This window comes from Natrix helvetica, assembly GCF_964273705.1.
Source record: "Natrix helvetica genome assembly, chromosome: 9".
Lineage (NCBI taxonomy): Eukaryota > Metazoa > Chordata > Lepidosauria > Squamata > Natricidae > Natrix > Natrix helvetica.
In genome coordinates this window covers 26,593,281-26,609,692 of record NC_138560.1, presented here as the reverse complement: position 1 = coordinate 26,609,692, position 16,412 = coordinate 26,593,281, and the positions used below count along the sequence as shown (strand labels likewise).

The following is a 16,412-nucleotide window of genomic DNA, read 5'->3' as shown; positions in this document are numbered from 1 at the left end:
ACTTCAGAACTTCATTCTTATTCTCACGTGAAATTGAAAAATACCTTTTGGATTCCTCTCCCTCCCTCCATTTCCCCAGAACCAATGACAACGTGTTCCACACCAGGCATCCAGAATTATAAATGTTCCTAAGAGGGATCACAGTGGACAGGAAGAAATAAGTAGGTTTTTCTAGGCTGGGGCAAAAGAGAATTTGGCAAAGGAACCTCAAATTCAGTGGTTATAGCACTTGGGAGAAGAGCCCTTTGATGATTTTCTGATGGCATCTGCTGTGATGCTGATTTAAAACAGCACCCCTTTTTCTGCAGGGGATATGCCCACATAAAAAACTGACATCTATCCGTCTGGCTGATTTGGTTTGAAATGCTTCAGAGTAGAGGGATCCTGCAAGCATTAAAAACACAATTCCACACAGATATACAGGTTGCATTGGACACATGAATATCACATTTATATACAACGATATACAGATATATCCAGATAGGACTTATGAACAAAGCAGTAACAAAGATAGGAAGGATGCTCAGACAAATGGCCAAGGGTATAAGAAAAGAGGGCACCAAGTAGCAGAAGGCTGCAGAAGAAGAGGACTGAAAGAAGAAACGTTTTGATCATTTTCGGCCACTGACACATTTATGATTGGAGAGCATCGTAGGCTGTGAATTGGCCATGTATAGAATCTTTCCATGGGCCAACCGAGAGGGAAGAGAAAAATTCTATCCCCTTGCTCTTTTGGGATTACAAGCATAAATCCTATTTTAGCCACGTTCTTAACCCTGCTTTGTAGGTCATCTGGCTTATTTCTGTGACTTTCACCTTTTGTTCTCCATTTCCTGAACAAGCCTCCCCTCCACCTTCCCTGTCTCTTCTACACAGGATCTGCTACGGGCTCCTTGGGTAGTTCCCATAAGTTGGTCCCTCACTCAGGTGTCTGTGAGCTTCTTTTCTTGCAGAAGCAGCCAAATGCGGGAGAGGGGCTGATAGCAAGATGGAAGGAGACTGGGATATTTCCTACCCCATGTTTTTTTATATAAGCCGTCCTTATTTTCAAAGGATGGATGGTGATAAGGTGAGAGGCCAACCTTGATAAGCCTTTCACAACTGTCTTGAGAGAAATACTACTGGAGGAAGCACAAAACTACATATCCTCTCTGAGAAAGAAAGAAAGGAAGGAAGGAAGGAAGAAAGAAGGGGACAGGCCTCATCTACCATCTTCTAACCGTCATAGCTGCCATATGAAACCCTCTCAACTTGGTTCCAGTAATCCATTCAAATCAAGAATTTCTTCCTCGTGCGATAATGGAGTGGAACAAAAATGGGTGGTTGTCTGTATGAACTTTCAGAGTTTTTCAGGATGTTTCTAAGCATGGACCTTCTCTTCTACCGCTGGGGAAAGAATGCCACAAATGTGGAAAATAAAGGGAATGGGAAAAGAAATACCTTATGTGCCATCTCCTGAGCCATGTGTCTCTGCAGCTGCTGAAGCTCTTCTGTGGAATCACAGCAGAGCTGGTCATAGGTTTCTTTGAGCGCATCCAGCTGGACTGAAATCTGCACCTTCTCCTGGTCAGAAAGCCTGCAGCAGGGGAAGAAAGACAGCCGGGAATGGAAGCAGCACCTGAGGGAGATTCTGCATTCCCACACACGAAGTTGCCCATGCAAACGGTCATCCTGGCCAAACCCCTTGAACATCAGTGAACCACACTTTCCTGAGGCCTCAGATGTGAATGGTGGGTGGCTAGTAGAACTACTGTACTCTATTAGCAGGAATAATTGACAATATGTGCCTATCTGATATTTCAACATTGATAGTCACACAAAGACGTGACTGGGATATAGGAGGATGGAATAACTGACTAAGGCAGAGCTGCCCAGCCTTTTCCTTTAAGGGGTCCATTACCACCATCCTCAAGATCTTCTGGAGACCTCCAAATGGAATAGAAATCCATTAGAAACGGTATGATAAAAAGAAGCCTTCAAGATCAAAGGTCCACACGGCTCTTTATGAGTGTTGACTGCATCAGTGCAAACGCCGTCATGACTTGTTTTGCCACTCATGCAGATATCCCAGAGAGGCCTTAGGAATGGAGTGGCCTAAAGGTCCCAGTGCCTCTCCTGCACCAGGAGCTTCCTTTTCCTGACCAGAAACGTCATCTTATTCCATTATGTTTCTGCAGAGTTATTGTTATTCTGCTGAGATATATAGTCAGGGTACTCTTTACATAATTCCTTTCCCAGAAAAAGGTCAAGATCACGAGATTTCCAGTAAAAATGCAAATAACTTGTACAATTTGGTGATCTCCCAAAGTTTCATTAAAAATTATTTTGGAGTCTGCTTTGCAGGCTTGCACTAATCCAACTTCCCAAATTCATGTTATTTTCTCAACTTACTTGTTGTTATGCTTTGCAAGAAATATTTGAGTAGTTTTTATAGCTTCTGAGATTTCCTCCTTCTTTGCAGCCAATTCTTCATTCAAGCCCTGACAGGAAGAAAGAGAAAGGAAAGTTCAAATGATAAATTTCCCCCCAAAAAATGAGCACAAGAAGAAGCTCAGATTGAGGTGGAAACATCAATTAGGACTGATGTGACACGGGCAGTGGTCTATAAAGAGAAAGAAACATAAAAGGAAAGGTAGGCCCTCAACCCATGCAGGCACCTGCTGCTCCAAAATGGACTTCTCAATATCTCCCAGCATTTTCCTCTTTGTGGGTGAGATGCTTCTGAATGGTGGACTCTGTTTGAAGCTTGTAACCCAGCCCAGGAGTCCTTTCACCTTGTCCATGTGTTCCTGTTTCTCTTCCTCTACAACTTTCTGCAAAAAATGAAATCAAACAACATGGAATGTTGATACATACGACATACACCAATGCCACCGATGCCCACAATGCTTCTTACATAACAATGTAAAATTACATGGGACCAGTGTGCTAGAACCGGAAGATAGTTGATGTCCTCTTCTAAGGTGAGTGAATATACACCTGCCTGGGAGCTTCCCAGGGCGTACGAAGAAGGGCTGAGGGGCACAGAACAATGCTGAAACTGAAATGAACTCAGGGGACTGAAGAGAATGACTAGGCCCAGGTCCTCTCCAGTGTGTCGGGAAAGGTAAAACAATGCACAAAGATGACGTGAAGCTAAAAGTCTTTGAATGCCAAGGTGCACAGTTCTGCTAAGGTCCGTTGTCTTGGCTGCTAAGCCGACCAGCCTGGAGAATATAGAGGAGGGTCCTCCCCTTGTTGGACCTGCTTCCAGAGGAGGAACTCAGACCTCCATTTGATGAGCTGCGTCAAGAATTTCTTCAAGACCCTCTGCTCTGCACTAATATGCTTCTGTTGATGAAATCCTGATGCCCCCCTAAAAAGGGCACGCAACCTCTCATGATTTTATGAGATAAAACCTGGTGCAAGACTCCAAGGGGTCAAACTGGATTCACAAGGCAAATACCAGATGACATAAATTCGGTCCTTACTTCTTCCTCTTCCAGGCGCCGGAGAGCATCACTGATGTACTTCACATGTTGTGTAGTCAATGTGACCAGGGCTGTGTAGTGTGTCCGTAAATCCATGAACTACAAGGTACGAGAAGCACAAGGAACACAACCGTTATAGCCAACAACAATGAAGCATAAAGTAAAATGGTTCTCATTTATAGAAAGTTCTCCCTCACCGCAAAAAACAAAGGAGAAACCTCAGAAGGAAGAAACTCTTCCTCCTCCTCTCCTCCCCACAACAAGAAAGAAAAAGGAAGGCGAAGAGGAGGGGATGATTCACAATCAATTTCGGGGATGAGGCGAGCATTTCTTAAGTTAGCGGCCAGAAGAATTGTAGCCTGTATGATGTGAAAGGCAAGAGATTCCTTTTGCCTGTCTCTTTTGACCCTCGAGATGAAAGGGGGAAATCCCTGGATCGGAACCTCCAGAGGTGGCAGAGAGCAATCCTTTCGCTCTCCCTATTAGCAGGGTGGTGAGCTCCGGTTAACAAAAGCTCCCATCGTTTGGACTAAGCACAGGAACCAAGAGCTTGTGTCCAAGTGCATGGCTTGGGAGGCCAACTACTCGACTGGCTTTCTTGGGTAATTTTCATCAGGGGTTTATTCTCTAAAGGCAAAAGTTAATATGATCTGAAAAGAAAGTCGTTTGTAGGAGCAACGCTAAGAATTAAACGTTCTCTGGCCCACCAATCCCTGCAGAGAAAAACCCAAGGCCAGCAGGGGCCACACCTTACCTCTTGTGTGATGGCATCGGAGGAGGAAAGGACACGACGGCGCTTCACGGGGGATTTTTGCTGAGATTCCACAAATGCCCGGTAAGTCATGAGCTGCAACTCATACTCCTGAGAGGGCAAAATGACCAAAGGGATTCTGGTGATGCAGGACGATCTTTCCTACCTTCCGTATTCCCACGGCTGACTAATTAAGACACCCTGACACCCTTTCTCAGAGTAAACAATCATCACCATCCCGAAGCAAACTGGGCCCCAATCAATTTACTGAGTCACGTGACTTCTGTACCCACTCTGGAGCAGTTACTGGACATAACACCCCCCCCCCAAAAAAAAATCCCCATCTTTGAAGCAAGCAAAGAACTTTATTAATTATCAACTATGGTAACATATCAGATTGCTGCCAGGGGAACTGCCTGATCCAATTTCTTTCAAAAGGTACAAGGCAGCACAGAAAATTACATGAAACATATGTACTTTGGATGCACGTAACAACATATTTAATATTAATAATAATAATAATTATACATTTATAATTAATAAATATTACAAAATATTGCTTTGTGATGCTTTAATCACAATGAAATATTAGCAATTTCTTTTCTGCTATGCACCATAGTCCAGCAGTGCACTGAGGCATTCTGCCTATTATCTAAAATCACCTTCCCAAATGTCCGGGACTATTTCAGAACCAGCCTCAGTTTTGCCAAACTCTGTCCCAGCTAGTTCTGCATTCTTTGCCTTTGTACAATTAGAGGAAATATGTTACCTTGACAGCAGTTGAATATTGCTGAGACAGCTTCTGACACTGGTCCAGGTTGGCTTGATTTGCTTCTATTTCAGCAAACAGTGCCTTAAATTCAAAACAAAAGCAAACGTCAAAATCACAATTACAAGCAGGATGCTTTTCTCCCTTTTTTTTAAACACAATCCACATTTTTGAGCAGAGGGATGTATCCACATGGCCTCTCCAATAACCTGACTCTATCATTAAGCCATGTCTTGTCTTTCCCTTGTGTTTTCAGTCTCTCTTGGGGAAAATGCAACCTTTCCTTTTCAATTCATAGTTCTTATTCCAAAGGATATAAGGGATGGCCAGCTATGTTGGATCAAAAGGCCATTAAGTCTAGCATGGAGTTGATACTGAAATCAAACAGATTTTCTCTTCTCAGTAGGTTAAAAAATTCACAGCAACGGCAATTGTCATTATGAAACAATGAGGCATCTGCTGCTAGGATATTTAGACTATGACAGATCTAGACAAGATAAAGTGCAGAATCTTTATGTTCAGAAATGCTAGAGACATTATTTTTCCAAGCGCCAAGACATTCACATGGTGATTTAACCTGGGTGAGAATGAGGGAAACTGTAGTTCCAGAGAAAGAAGGTTCTCGCCTCTCTCCATCTTCCTTACCATCTGTTGACTGAGCTGCTCTGAGAGCACCCGGCTGTCCTCTGCTTGTCCAGGCTTCATCAGCTCCTGCTGGACCGTGGTCTGCTCAATCCACCGGACAAGTGCCCCGTGAAAGTTCCGATAATCCCTGAGAACATCCTCAATATTCTCCAGCTCAGATTTTCTACCAAGAAATGGAGGAAATGAAGCAGAGGAAAGGAGAAAACGGCAACTGATAAAAGACGTTTCAAATGTAGTAAACTTATAGTAGAACAGTAGAGGGAACATCCACAGAGTATGATTTTTAAAAAGTCAACAGATTAACAGATTTAACAGATTAACAGAGTTGGAAGGAACTTTATAGGTCAGTGATGGCGAACCTATGGCACGCGTGCCACAGGTGGCACACAGAGCCATTTGTCAGGGCACGCGAGGCGCTGCCCTGTCAGCTGGCCAGCGCGCATGTGCACGCTGGCCAGCTGAGTTCACCGTTTTTAAAAGCCATTTTTCGCCCTCCCCAGGCTCCAGAGGCTTTATAGGAGCCTGTGGAGGGCGAAAAGAGCCCCCCCCCCGCCCTCCCCGACCCTCCGAGCAAACCGGAAGTCACTCCGGACAGTCCCTGAAGCCTTCAAAACACTTAAAACGACCCTCCGAGCAAACCGGAAGTGACTTCCGGTTTGCTCGGAGGGTTGTTTTAAGCGTTCTGACGGTTTCAGGGAAGCCTCCGGACGATCCCTGAACCCTCCGGAGGGCCTCTGGGGGGGCGGGGGAGGCTCCTTTCACCCTCCCCAGGCTCCTATAAAGCCTCTGGAGCCTGGGGAGGGCGAAAAAAGCATGTAAAAATGGGGGGTCACGCCTGTTGTGCACGCATGCGCACTGGGGGTCGTGCATTGCATTATGGGTGCGGCACGCCCGCACACGACCTCCCTGTGCTCCCCCCACTTGTGGCACGCGAGCCAAAAAAGGTTCGCCATCGCTGTTATAGGTCATCTAGTCCACCAGGAGACCCTGCACTATTTCTGACAAATGGAAGTCCGATCTCTTCTTGAAAGTCTCAAGTGATGAAGCTCCCACAACTTCTAAAGGCAACTTCTGTTCCATGGGTTATTACTTTACTCATTTCTAGATGATGACCATAATAATACCTACAGTATGTCTATCCTAATTTTTTTTACCACATTCTTCAAACACCCTTTGTCTGAAGTGACTTGCAATCTATACAGGTTTACTACAGACTAGACATCAAGAATGTATCTATTTTGGTCAGCCAACTGGCCCAGGTCAGCAGCAACAGCAATGGCCATGTCCTTCTGCAAGAAACCCCAAAGTTTTGCAAACAGTCTCCAATGCTTCCACTCATTCTGATTACAAGAGACTGCAGGCCGAGGCTCCACAGCATCCTTAGCTCTTCGCTGGAGTCATTCTAGGGACTCACAGCTCCTTTCAGTCAGGCTACCTGATCCTTGGATGGGATGGGCTGATTGTCCACAGTGCGACTGCTCCCTTAGATTGTCTGCCTGCTACCTTCAAAAGAACACAAAGTGGTTCTTCCTTCCCCCTGATCTTTACCCAAAAGTGGCTGTTTGGGGAGCATAAATCTTACTAATAACACCGCTTGGTGCAGGGCAGATATGAAGTGAGAAATGGTAGAGCAAAGATACTCTTATGCATATTCCATGGACAATGGATAGATTTTGCAGAAAATCAAAGTGTAGATAGAAAGTAATAATGGCAATAACATTTATTTAGTGGTCAGCCGTTCTTCTGGGCAAGTTCATGATCATGCATGAAACATTTACGAGCCAAAGCTCAGAAGGAAATGGGAGCTGCCAAGAGAGAATAGGAACAAAAAGACAGCTTGTATTTTGTCTTTTCACACCAACAAGTAAAAGAGATTTACAAGAAATTAAGCTTAAACAAAAATACTGGGGCAACATTAAATTAGTGCAACATATTAAAGTATCTTGTATCAACGTAAGACTTCAGAACATTGTTAAACTGAAATTGGTATTCAATAATTAAAAACAGAACTGATTTAATAAGAATCATGACAGAATAAAAATATTAACAAAGTCTTTTGTCTAACCTAAGAATATCCTTATTCAACTAATCAAAAGAGAATATATTAAAACCTTGTGTTTAGAGAGATCCCAGCGTCACATGTGTCAAATTCTCCAGGGACAACTGTACAGTTAATCAGAAACAACATTTGGTCAAGGCTATAAGCACTTTGGCTGGTTTTTGCCATTCCTTTTGAACTATGTTGCCGAACCGGAGATACTAAAGATCCTGATAAGCTGATTCTGAGAACCTCCAGAAGCTCCACTCTGCCCCTTCCTTACCGCGTCTCCATCTGCAGGATGACTCTTTGCCAGCGATCCCACAGCTGAGCCCCCTTCTCCTGGTAGTGCTCCAGGTCCAGGCTGCGCTCCTGCTTCAAGCGGTACAGCTGGTCCGCTACCCCCTTGGCTCTTGCCAAGTCATCCTCCAAGGTTGCAAAGACAGCCTTCTTGGTGTTCACTTCGCTGATCCAGTACTGGAATATTAATGATACACAACAAGGACAAGGAGCAAATGTTATCATTGACCAAAAAACAGACAAGCCGGGTAGGGAATCCTGGATAGGGAAACAGGCCATTTTCTGGTGGTTTCTTTCTCAGCCTATTCCTGCTCATTTTTCACAGGTGGGATTTCTGCAGCCCTGTTCCAAATCTTGCTCTGCTTTTCTGCCCCAACAATCAATTCATGCGTTGCTACAATACTCCAGAGGACCTGACTTCAATGACTTCTTCATAAGAATGCCCACTTGCAGCCTACTTGCCATGAGCTGAATGTTCAGAAGGGGATGTTCCACCCCCAAGGGCAGCTTGTTCCTTCACAGAGTGACCAAGGCAACAACATGCTCAGTTGCCGAACCTTCTGCAGGTGAGCAGGTTTCCTGGCACAAACATTATCTATACACACTGTGCAAGCGCATCCAAAGAAACTTTTCTTCTGTTGTTTTTTGAGTGCTGAAGGGATGGTGATTATCTCTCTCTGCTAGATAGTTCTGGCAGTGGCAGATTCAGGATTAAATTCATCGGCTGGCTGAATAGGAGACCCCATAAAAGCAGTGGTCTGGTCTTTAGAATCAGAGGCGCCTCCTTTGTCGACTGATGATAATGAGCAAGAAGGCCTAGTGAGCAGAGTTAATTGCTCCAGCAGAAAGGAAGACAGATTTGTCCTCTTCCTTGTTTTTACAAAAGGAATTTGGAGAAAGATATTTGGGGGGAAAAGAGGTTCCAGCACAGCAATTTTGTCAACCCTCCCAGAAACCAAATCTCACTCTCTGGCATTGGCATGGACTCTTCAGGCCTGCTTGGAGGGAGGCCTGAGTGTGACTATCCTCCAAAGCAGCATGAACTGAGGGGTAAGCAAAAGGGCTTGAGTCTGGGTGAGGATTCAAGTGGAGCCAGTTGACTGAAAGGAACCCTTAGCAGCTTCTGGGCCTCACCTGACCCCTCCGCTTTCCCCAGGCCTTGTGGCAGGATGTTTCCTTTCAGCTTCCCAGCCCAAAGCCCTGGGATTCGGGTAGATCATCTCCTAGCAGCTCTTGGTCTTTCTCTTGGAAGAGGGCTGCATGCAAAGCCAAAGATCTTGGGGTGATGATGTCATGCACACGGGCAAAGGCAGGAGATGCCCCCTGCAACACGCTCCTCTCTCTTTGGGCGATTGCCAGGTTCCTTCTCTAGCGGACTTTCTCTTAGGTACGTACCTCATTTAAGCTCACTATTTTTCCTGTTCTCCATGATGAAAGGAATAGATTTTTCTATTTAGTGAAAACTCTTATGCAGGTAGTCCTTGACTGACATCCAGTTCAGACGTTATGACAGATCCCCTCCAAAAGATAGTTACAACCTGGTTCCAAAATTCTGAATCTGCTCCCTCCCCCCCCTCATGTGACCACCTTTCGGGTGGTCAGCAGCCATCCTGGATGTATGGCCATTTGCAGCCTCCCATGGTCGCATGACCACAATGTATGACATTTTTGTTGAAACTGTCATTTACTTTCAGTTTTTGAGAAAAATACCCCATGGCGAACCACCGTGGAGTCATGTGATTTATTTAACAACCACCAGAAAGTATAAAATTGGGTTGGTCATGGGATTGTTTTGTGATTGTCATTACTTAGGAAAATCATCAGCAAGCTCCAATACGATTGTAAGTCAAGGACTACCTGTATCCAAGTCAGCTTCTTTCTCCCAAACTTATATTCCCAAGATATGAGCCTTGCCACAGCTCCTCCTTTGAGCCAGAAGCCAACATGGCCACGCAAGCCACATGGTTATGTGCAATTGGGTTTGCCTTCAATACTGGGGACGAAGGAGAACAAGACGAAGGAAGCCTTGGGACCAACTAGCCAGACCTGCTTGTCCCCCAGAGCAGGCCAGCCCGATTGTCCCATCAGTCTCAGTACGACAAAGATGGCCTAGAGAACCATTCTGCAAGAGCATAGAAAAGCCGGCTTCTCTCCAGCAGACAGAAGGGGGCAACTGGCATTGACTTGTGGCCTTGTGTAAGAGCATCTCAGGGCTACCAACCTGCAAGGAGGTCCGGTGGGACTGAATGGAAATGACGTCTGCAGGCACACCTTCCTCTTGACTCAATTTCACCTCATAGCCTTTGACCAAGGATTCAGCTCCTTGCGTATTCTGAATGATAACATCAACCATCTTTAGCCTACCAGAAAGAGAGAAAAAGGGAAATATAACTTCCTGAAACATGAACAGCTGTTCCCCTTTTGTCAACCAGAGACCATCCAGGCCAGGATTGCATTGTTGAACAGTAAAAGTACATTCAGAGTAGACATTCAGAGTCTTTCCCTTCCCTCCATTCCCTTCTCGCCCATTGCCACATGGGAACTACTGAAAGCCCTTTCAGGTGGGCTTTATCGTTGTAGAATCCATTACCAGAATTTTGAAAGCTTCTCTGCTCCTTTTTAAGGACAACACAGTCATGAGACTTCAGGCTGACTTTACGGCAAGATCGGGCGTGAGGAACGGGTCTCCGCACTCCTACGCCAAGTTGCCCCCATTGGAGGGCTCTGAAAGGAGTTAAAACCACTCTGTAGGGGTGGTGAAGAAAAGCGGTGTGCCCTGCAGGTCGTGGAGAGCAGCAATTCTCCTGCTTGACCCAGGGCTCTCTCATCCATAAGGATGTCTGCCATGAAGTTGGGATAGCTGAGGCAACAAAGAAATGTGCAGGAGCAGTGTAGATGAACAGTGACTGAAGCTGGGTGAGAAGATTCCTTTTTTATTTAGACCCTAACTTTTAAAAAAAAGAAAAAAGAGGAAAATCCAGGAAAAGAGACTCATATATAGAACTGTGTATAAAGGTGTGTGAATATAGGAGCGAAATGTTATATACATGTACAGATATGATGATATAACAATGGTGATATAATGACTGTAATGTGTTGTAGAAGGGGAAAAAAATCTGCTAAAAAAATAAAAATAAAAGGGAATCAGAAAAAAATGCTGTAACTATTTACTTGAATAGCTGACTTTGCTTTCATAAATTGAACTAAAATGGAATTAATCAATTTATTGGACTTGAAGCAATGCTGAAATCTAAGTTGAAGGCATTATCTACTGGTGGATGGAAAATATACCATACCTCTACAAGCCTAGGAAAATTCCTGATAAGAGAAATAAACAACATTCATCTGGAGTACTGTGATGATACTTACTGTTCTATAACTATCTACTTTATGATTACTGGAGACTTTATTGTGAGAAGAAGGAACACTCTTAAGTAAAGTAAAGTGACTTTTGATTTGTGGAAGCTGCCTGGACTACTTAAATGGAACTGATTGATAATCCTGAGATGTAAAGAACTATGATTATTGATTCTTCTGAGGAGTAACATTGGACTTGAATACATTGTTTTTGGACTATTGAGTAAGAGCAGAACTTAATAAAATAAGACAAGATGCTCCATCAGGGAGAAATGAGTGAGATTTCAAAAGAAATGGTGTTGATGTTTCAAAGCATTAGGGATACTATGACATAGAGAGATAAAGAACCTATTGTAAGACATAAATGGGAAAATAGAAAATATTCCACAACTGGTAATGAATGAAGATCGAAGAGTCCAAGAAAGAAAGGAACCAGCAGAAAGAATGGAAGAAAAGATAGAACAAACAAGAAAATAGAGAAAGAGAAGATGATAAAGATAATAATGACTGATGAAATAAACCAAGGGAAAAATACTTCAAGAGATCTAAAAATGAAATCAGATAACTTGGAAGATACTTTTGAAAGGGAGATGGGGGTTTGGGTGGACACGCCGGAGACCTGGCAGCTTAGGAGGATATAGAAGGGAGAAATATTCAGACTGAATGGCGAAGACACAGATGCTGATAGAGACAAAGATCCAAGTGAGGAGTATGGGAGGCAAGCTAAAAAAAACACGAATAAGAATTGAAGTATTAAAATGGGCAAGAGATGATGGATAGAAAGGATTTTTTTTCTTTTTTTCTAATATAATGATGGCCTGATTAAAAACTAAAAGAGGTAGAAATAAGAATACACACCTTTATATAAAACAATAGTTAGATGGAAAGATTGGAGTTTGAAAGATAGTATTATTAGGTATGTTTAAACAATAAGATGATTGGCACTTGAATGGCGTATTGTGACTTTGAACAACCAAATAATGAAGGACTATGTTTTAATATAAACATGTGTATTAACAGTATGATTAGTAATGGTGGCCTGACTAGAACCTAGAATAGAGGTAGAAATAAGAAATAGGGGGAATATTACCAGATATAATTTATATATAATAGAATATAAGTAATAATTAGATGGAAAGATTAGAGGTGGAAAGATGGTATTACTGTGTACACTTAATAATAATTTTAATTGGCATTAAAATGGAACATTGAAATATTGAATAACTACCGTATTTTTCGGAGTATAAGACGCACCTTTTTTCCTCAAAAAAGAGGCTGAAAATCTGGGTGCGGCTTATACATCGAATACAGCATTTTTTGCCTCCCGAAGCTTTGTCCCTTCACCAAAATGGCTGTGCATTATGGAGGCTGCACTTCACCAAAATGGCTGTGCATTATGGAGGCTTTCAAAGAGGTCCTGGGGGCTGGGGAGGGCAGAAATGAGCAAAAAACAGGCTGTTTTTTGCCCCCCCCCCAGCCCCCAGCAGCACTCTATAAGCTCCATAAGGCTATGCATGCAATTTTTTTTCCTTTAAAATTCAGGCTTCCGGTCTTTGTCTCCGTGTCACCCAGAAGAATCTCTTGTGGATTGCTATTTTTTGAACTTTCTGGAGAGAAAATTTTTCTCTATTGTTAGACTGACTAAAGAAACTCCCATCTGTTTGGATCTTCTGCCTCCTGGACTCATCTGCCTGCTCTACTTCTCCAGCTGTCCAGTCTCTACACTGACTGATTTCTCTGTCTTTAAACTATGTCTCCAAAAAGACCACCACCTGGAAAACCTGGCTTTGCTACCTCTGCACCAACATCTGCAACATCCAGTCCTGCTACACAGTCAAAGATTACAGAACTGATGCAACCTAAGAGCATAGAGATGGATTTGCAACAAATGCTTCAGCAACTCATACAGGGCCAGGAAGAAATTAAGAAACAATTAAAGGAAATGAAGGAAGAAATTAAAGAGAATCAAGCCCAAATTTATAAGAACTCACAGAGACTGGACCTTGTGGAGGGTGGGGTGGCGGAGGCGAGGGGGGGGGGTAGAAGCTCTGCAGAAGGGTAACAAAGAACTTGATATTCAACAAATGAAAACAGAATTTGAGAGAATGTCCTTTTATCTTAGATTTCAAAATGTTATAGAAGCAGATGGGGAAAACATAAGGGACATTATGACTAATATCTTAGCTGATTATATACACAAAGATAAACAACAGATGGAATGGGAGATAGACCTGGTCTATAGAGTGAATTCAGCATATGCCAGAACACACAATGTACCCAGGGAGGTCCATATCAAATTTCTTAGGAAAAGCACAAGAGACATAATTCTGGGAGTACAAAGGGGGCAAGCATTGACATATCACGACAGGGAGATAACCATCTTGAAGCAGATCCCAAAAAAAATTAGGGAGAAAAGAAAAAATTATTCGCAATTGGCGAATAAATTATACCAGAAAGGGGTGTGGTTTAGATGGTTGATGCCTGAAGGTATGCTGATATTCTGGGAGGAGACAAGAATCAGAATCAATACACCCATAGAGGCTCAGGCCTTTATGGAAAAAAATAAAGCGAACCTAGAAAAAACAGAAGACTCTTCAACGGTCACACAGGACACGGGAGGGGCTGGAGCTCTGCCAGCGGGGGGAGAAGGGGCAACACCAAGAAAGCTCAGATCACAAAAATGAATAAGAAAATCACACTGTTATAAACAAACCGAAAGTAATAATGAAATTATATCTAGATTATATATCATAATATATAAGCTGATTGAAATTTCTTCTTAGAATTAATATGCTGATTTTATATGATTTTGTATTAATGTTTTATACATAGATGTATCTTATGAGTTTGGAGGGAGGGGGCGTCTGCCACACTTGCAACTGCCAAAATTTGTATACCATTCCACCTACCCTTTTCCTTATAAATGTTTTTAAAAAACCAATAAAATTTTCTGGAAAAAAAAAAGGCTATGCATGCAATTTTTTTTGATAAAAAACAGGCCCGTTTTTGTGAAAAACAAGCCATTTTGGGGAGGTTTGCAGAGTGCAAAAACTTTTTTTTTCCTTTGGGAAAGCTCTTTAGTTAGAGTGATTGATGAGAATTACATTGATCAAGTGCTGTGCCAGCAGAAACAAATCAGGTGCTGCAGGTTGGCAGCGATTTCCTTCTCCAGCACATGGATAAATACACCTGGAAACATCAACCTACCTATCTACTCTCTCTCTCTCTCTCTCCCTACCTTACTTATTTCTATCTATCTAACTATCTATCTAACTATCTATCTATCTATCCCTCTATCTACCTATCCACCTACCTACCCTCTCTCTCCCTACCTACCTACTGTATTTCTCTCTCTCTATCCCTCTATCTACCTACCTATCTGCCTACCTACTCTCTCTCTCCCTCCTTCCCTACTGTATTTCTCTCTCTCTCTCCCTCTCTATCCCTCTATCTACCTACCAATGTTTTTTTTTAAAATTGCCTCTTCAAAACCTTATACTCTTATACTCCGGTGCGTCTTATACTCTGAAAAATACGGTACTCTAAAACAAATGTATATCAATACTAGGATTATATAAGTTTGATCAACGTAACAACTATATTATTATTATTATTATATGGTTAATCTTTGGTGAGAGTCACAGTCTTTAGGGCAAGAACCTAGAAACTGTTAAGGTAACGTCAGAGGATATAAGCTGTTCCAAGTAGGGTGGTTTTTTGTAGAATCAGAATGTTCAAGTCCGATAAATTTAGAATTTCCAAATAGCGAGGTGGCCCTTTAGGTGTTGCTCCAAGGGCTCCAACTGCAATCGGGACAACACACAATTTCTTTTTCCACAGTTGCTCAACTTCAATTTGCAAGTCCTGATACTTTGTGATTTTTTATTGCTGCTTATCTTCAATTCGCGCATCACCAGGTATTGCAATGTCAATGAACCAAACTTTTTTCTTTTCAACTATTGTTATATCAAGTGCAGTGGTGGGATATGACCAGTACACCCTGATACGGGCATACTGGTGCCTGCTGGGAGTACCAGGTACCTTTCCAGTACAGTGCTCTGGAGGACCCAACCACACCCGTATTTGAGCCGATCGGGGCTCACGCGCACGGAGTGTATGGTGCCTGTGCGATGCTCCGCCATGCAGAGAGCGTCGCAGAGCGTCGTGGGCGGTAAGTACACATGCACATGCTGTGCGCGTGCTGCATGCATGCATGTGGTGGACGCCCGGCCCTGTTGCACCGTACCGGTTGCACTGGGATCCGGAACCCACAACTGATCAGGTGTATTGTGGGCCAAGCACCTGTCAATCTGAATTCTGAAATCCCACAAGATCTTGACTTTTTCATTCTCTAGAATATTCTCTAGAATATGTGTGTGTGTGTGTGTGTGTGTGTGTGTGTGTGTATTTATTATTTATCAGCACAAATACAACACAAATATAAAAAGGCAACATTAAAAATAAAAATATGGGTTTCTGCCTACATGGTTTTCTGTGATGAGGCAAGGCAGCGCGCCCCACTTGGCTGTTCAAGCAGCAAAAGAAGGAACAGGAAAGGAGTTCCACGTGGGGCTTTTTAAATAGCCAAACTCCCCTCCAGTTAATTCTTCTGTTTGAACAAGCCATGCGGGGTGCGCTCCGTTGGTTTGACAGCCGCTTTGTTTCCACTGGGGGGGAGGGGGAGAGAAATCCATGCGTTAGAGAGAGAGGAAAAACGCATGGATTTTTCTACCCCCCCCCCATTGGAAACCAGGCAGCAGTCAAAGAGAAGGGGGCAGTGCGCACCAGGTGGGCTATCCCCCAACAATCGAAGAAGGAACAGGAGGGGAGGATTCGGCTGTTGGGGGATAGCCCACGTGGTGGGAGATCCCTTCTCTTTCACAGCTGCCTGGTTTCCAATGGGGGGGGGAGAAACCCATGCATTTTTCCTCCTGCATGGATTTCTCCCCCCCCATTGGAAACCAGGTCTCTCTCTCTCTCTCTCTCTCTCTGTGTCACATGTGTTAGGGGGACTGGATCAGCTGGGAAGCTGGCAAAAAAGAAGCCTCTATTTCTCCGCTGCCACGGAGTAACCATATTCGG

At 43.4% G+C, this 16,412-nt stretch overlaps 1 protein-coding gene across 15 annotated transcripts in view; it reads right to left on the bottom strand.

The window, feature by feature from the left end:
• The window catches only part of MACF1 (microtubule actin crosslinking factor 1), a 325,486-nt gene that overhangs the window by 144,004 nt on the left and 165,070 nt on the right, over nt 1-16,412 (bottom strand). For all 15 annotated transcript variants that reach the window (XM_081962854.1, XM_081962865.1, XM_081962863.1 and 12 more), the window contains exons 27-35: nt 10,195-10,333; nt 7,957-8,150; nt 5,636-5,798; nt 4,991-5,074; nt 4,225-4,332; nt 3,471-3,569; nt 2,658-2,813; nt 2,392-2,480; nt 1,441-1,576 (exon numbers count right to left, since the gene is read on the bottom strand). In XM_081962854.1, coding sequence (XP_081818980.1) covers nt 1,441-1,576; nt 2,392-2,480; nt 2,658-2,813; nt 3,471-3,569; nt 4,225-4,332; nt 4,991-5,074; nt 5,636-5,798; nt 7,957-8,150; nt 10,195-10,333 — 1,168 coding nt within the window. The remainder of the gene's footprint in view (nt 1-1,440; nt 1,577-2,391; nt 2,481-2,657; nt 2,814-3,470; nt 3,570-4,224; nt 4,333-4,990; nt 5,075-5,635; nt 5,799-7,956; nt 8,151-10,194; nt 10,334-16,412) is intronic.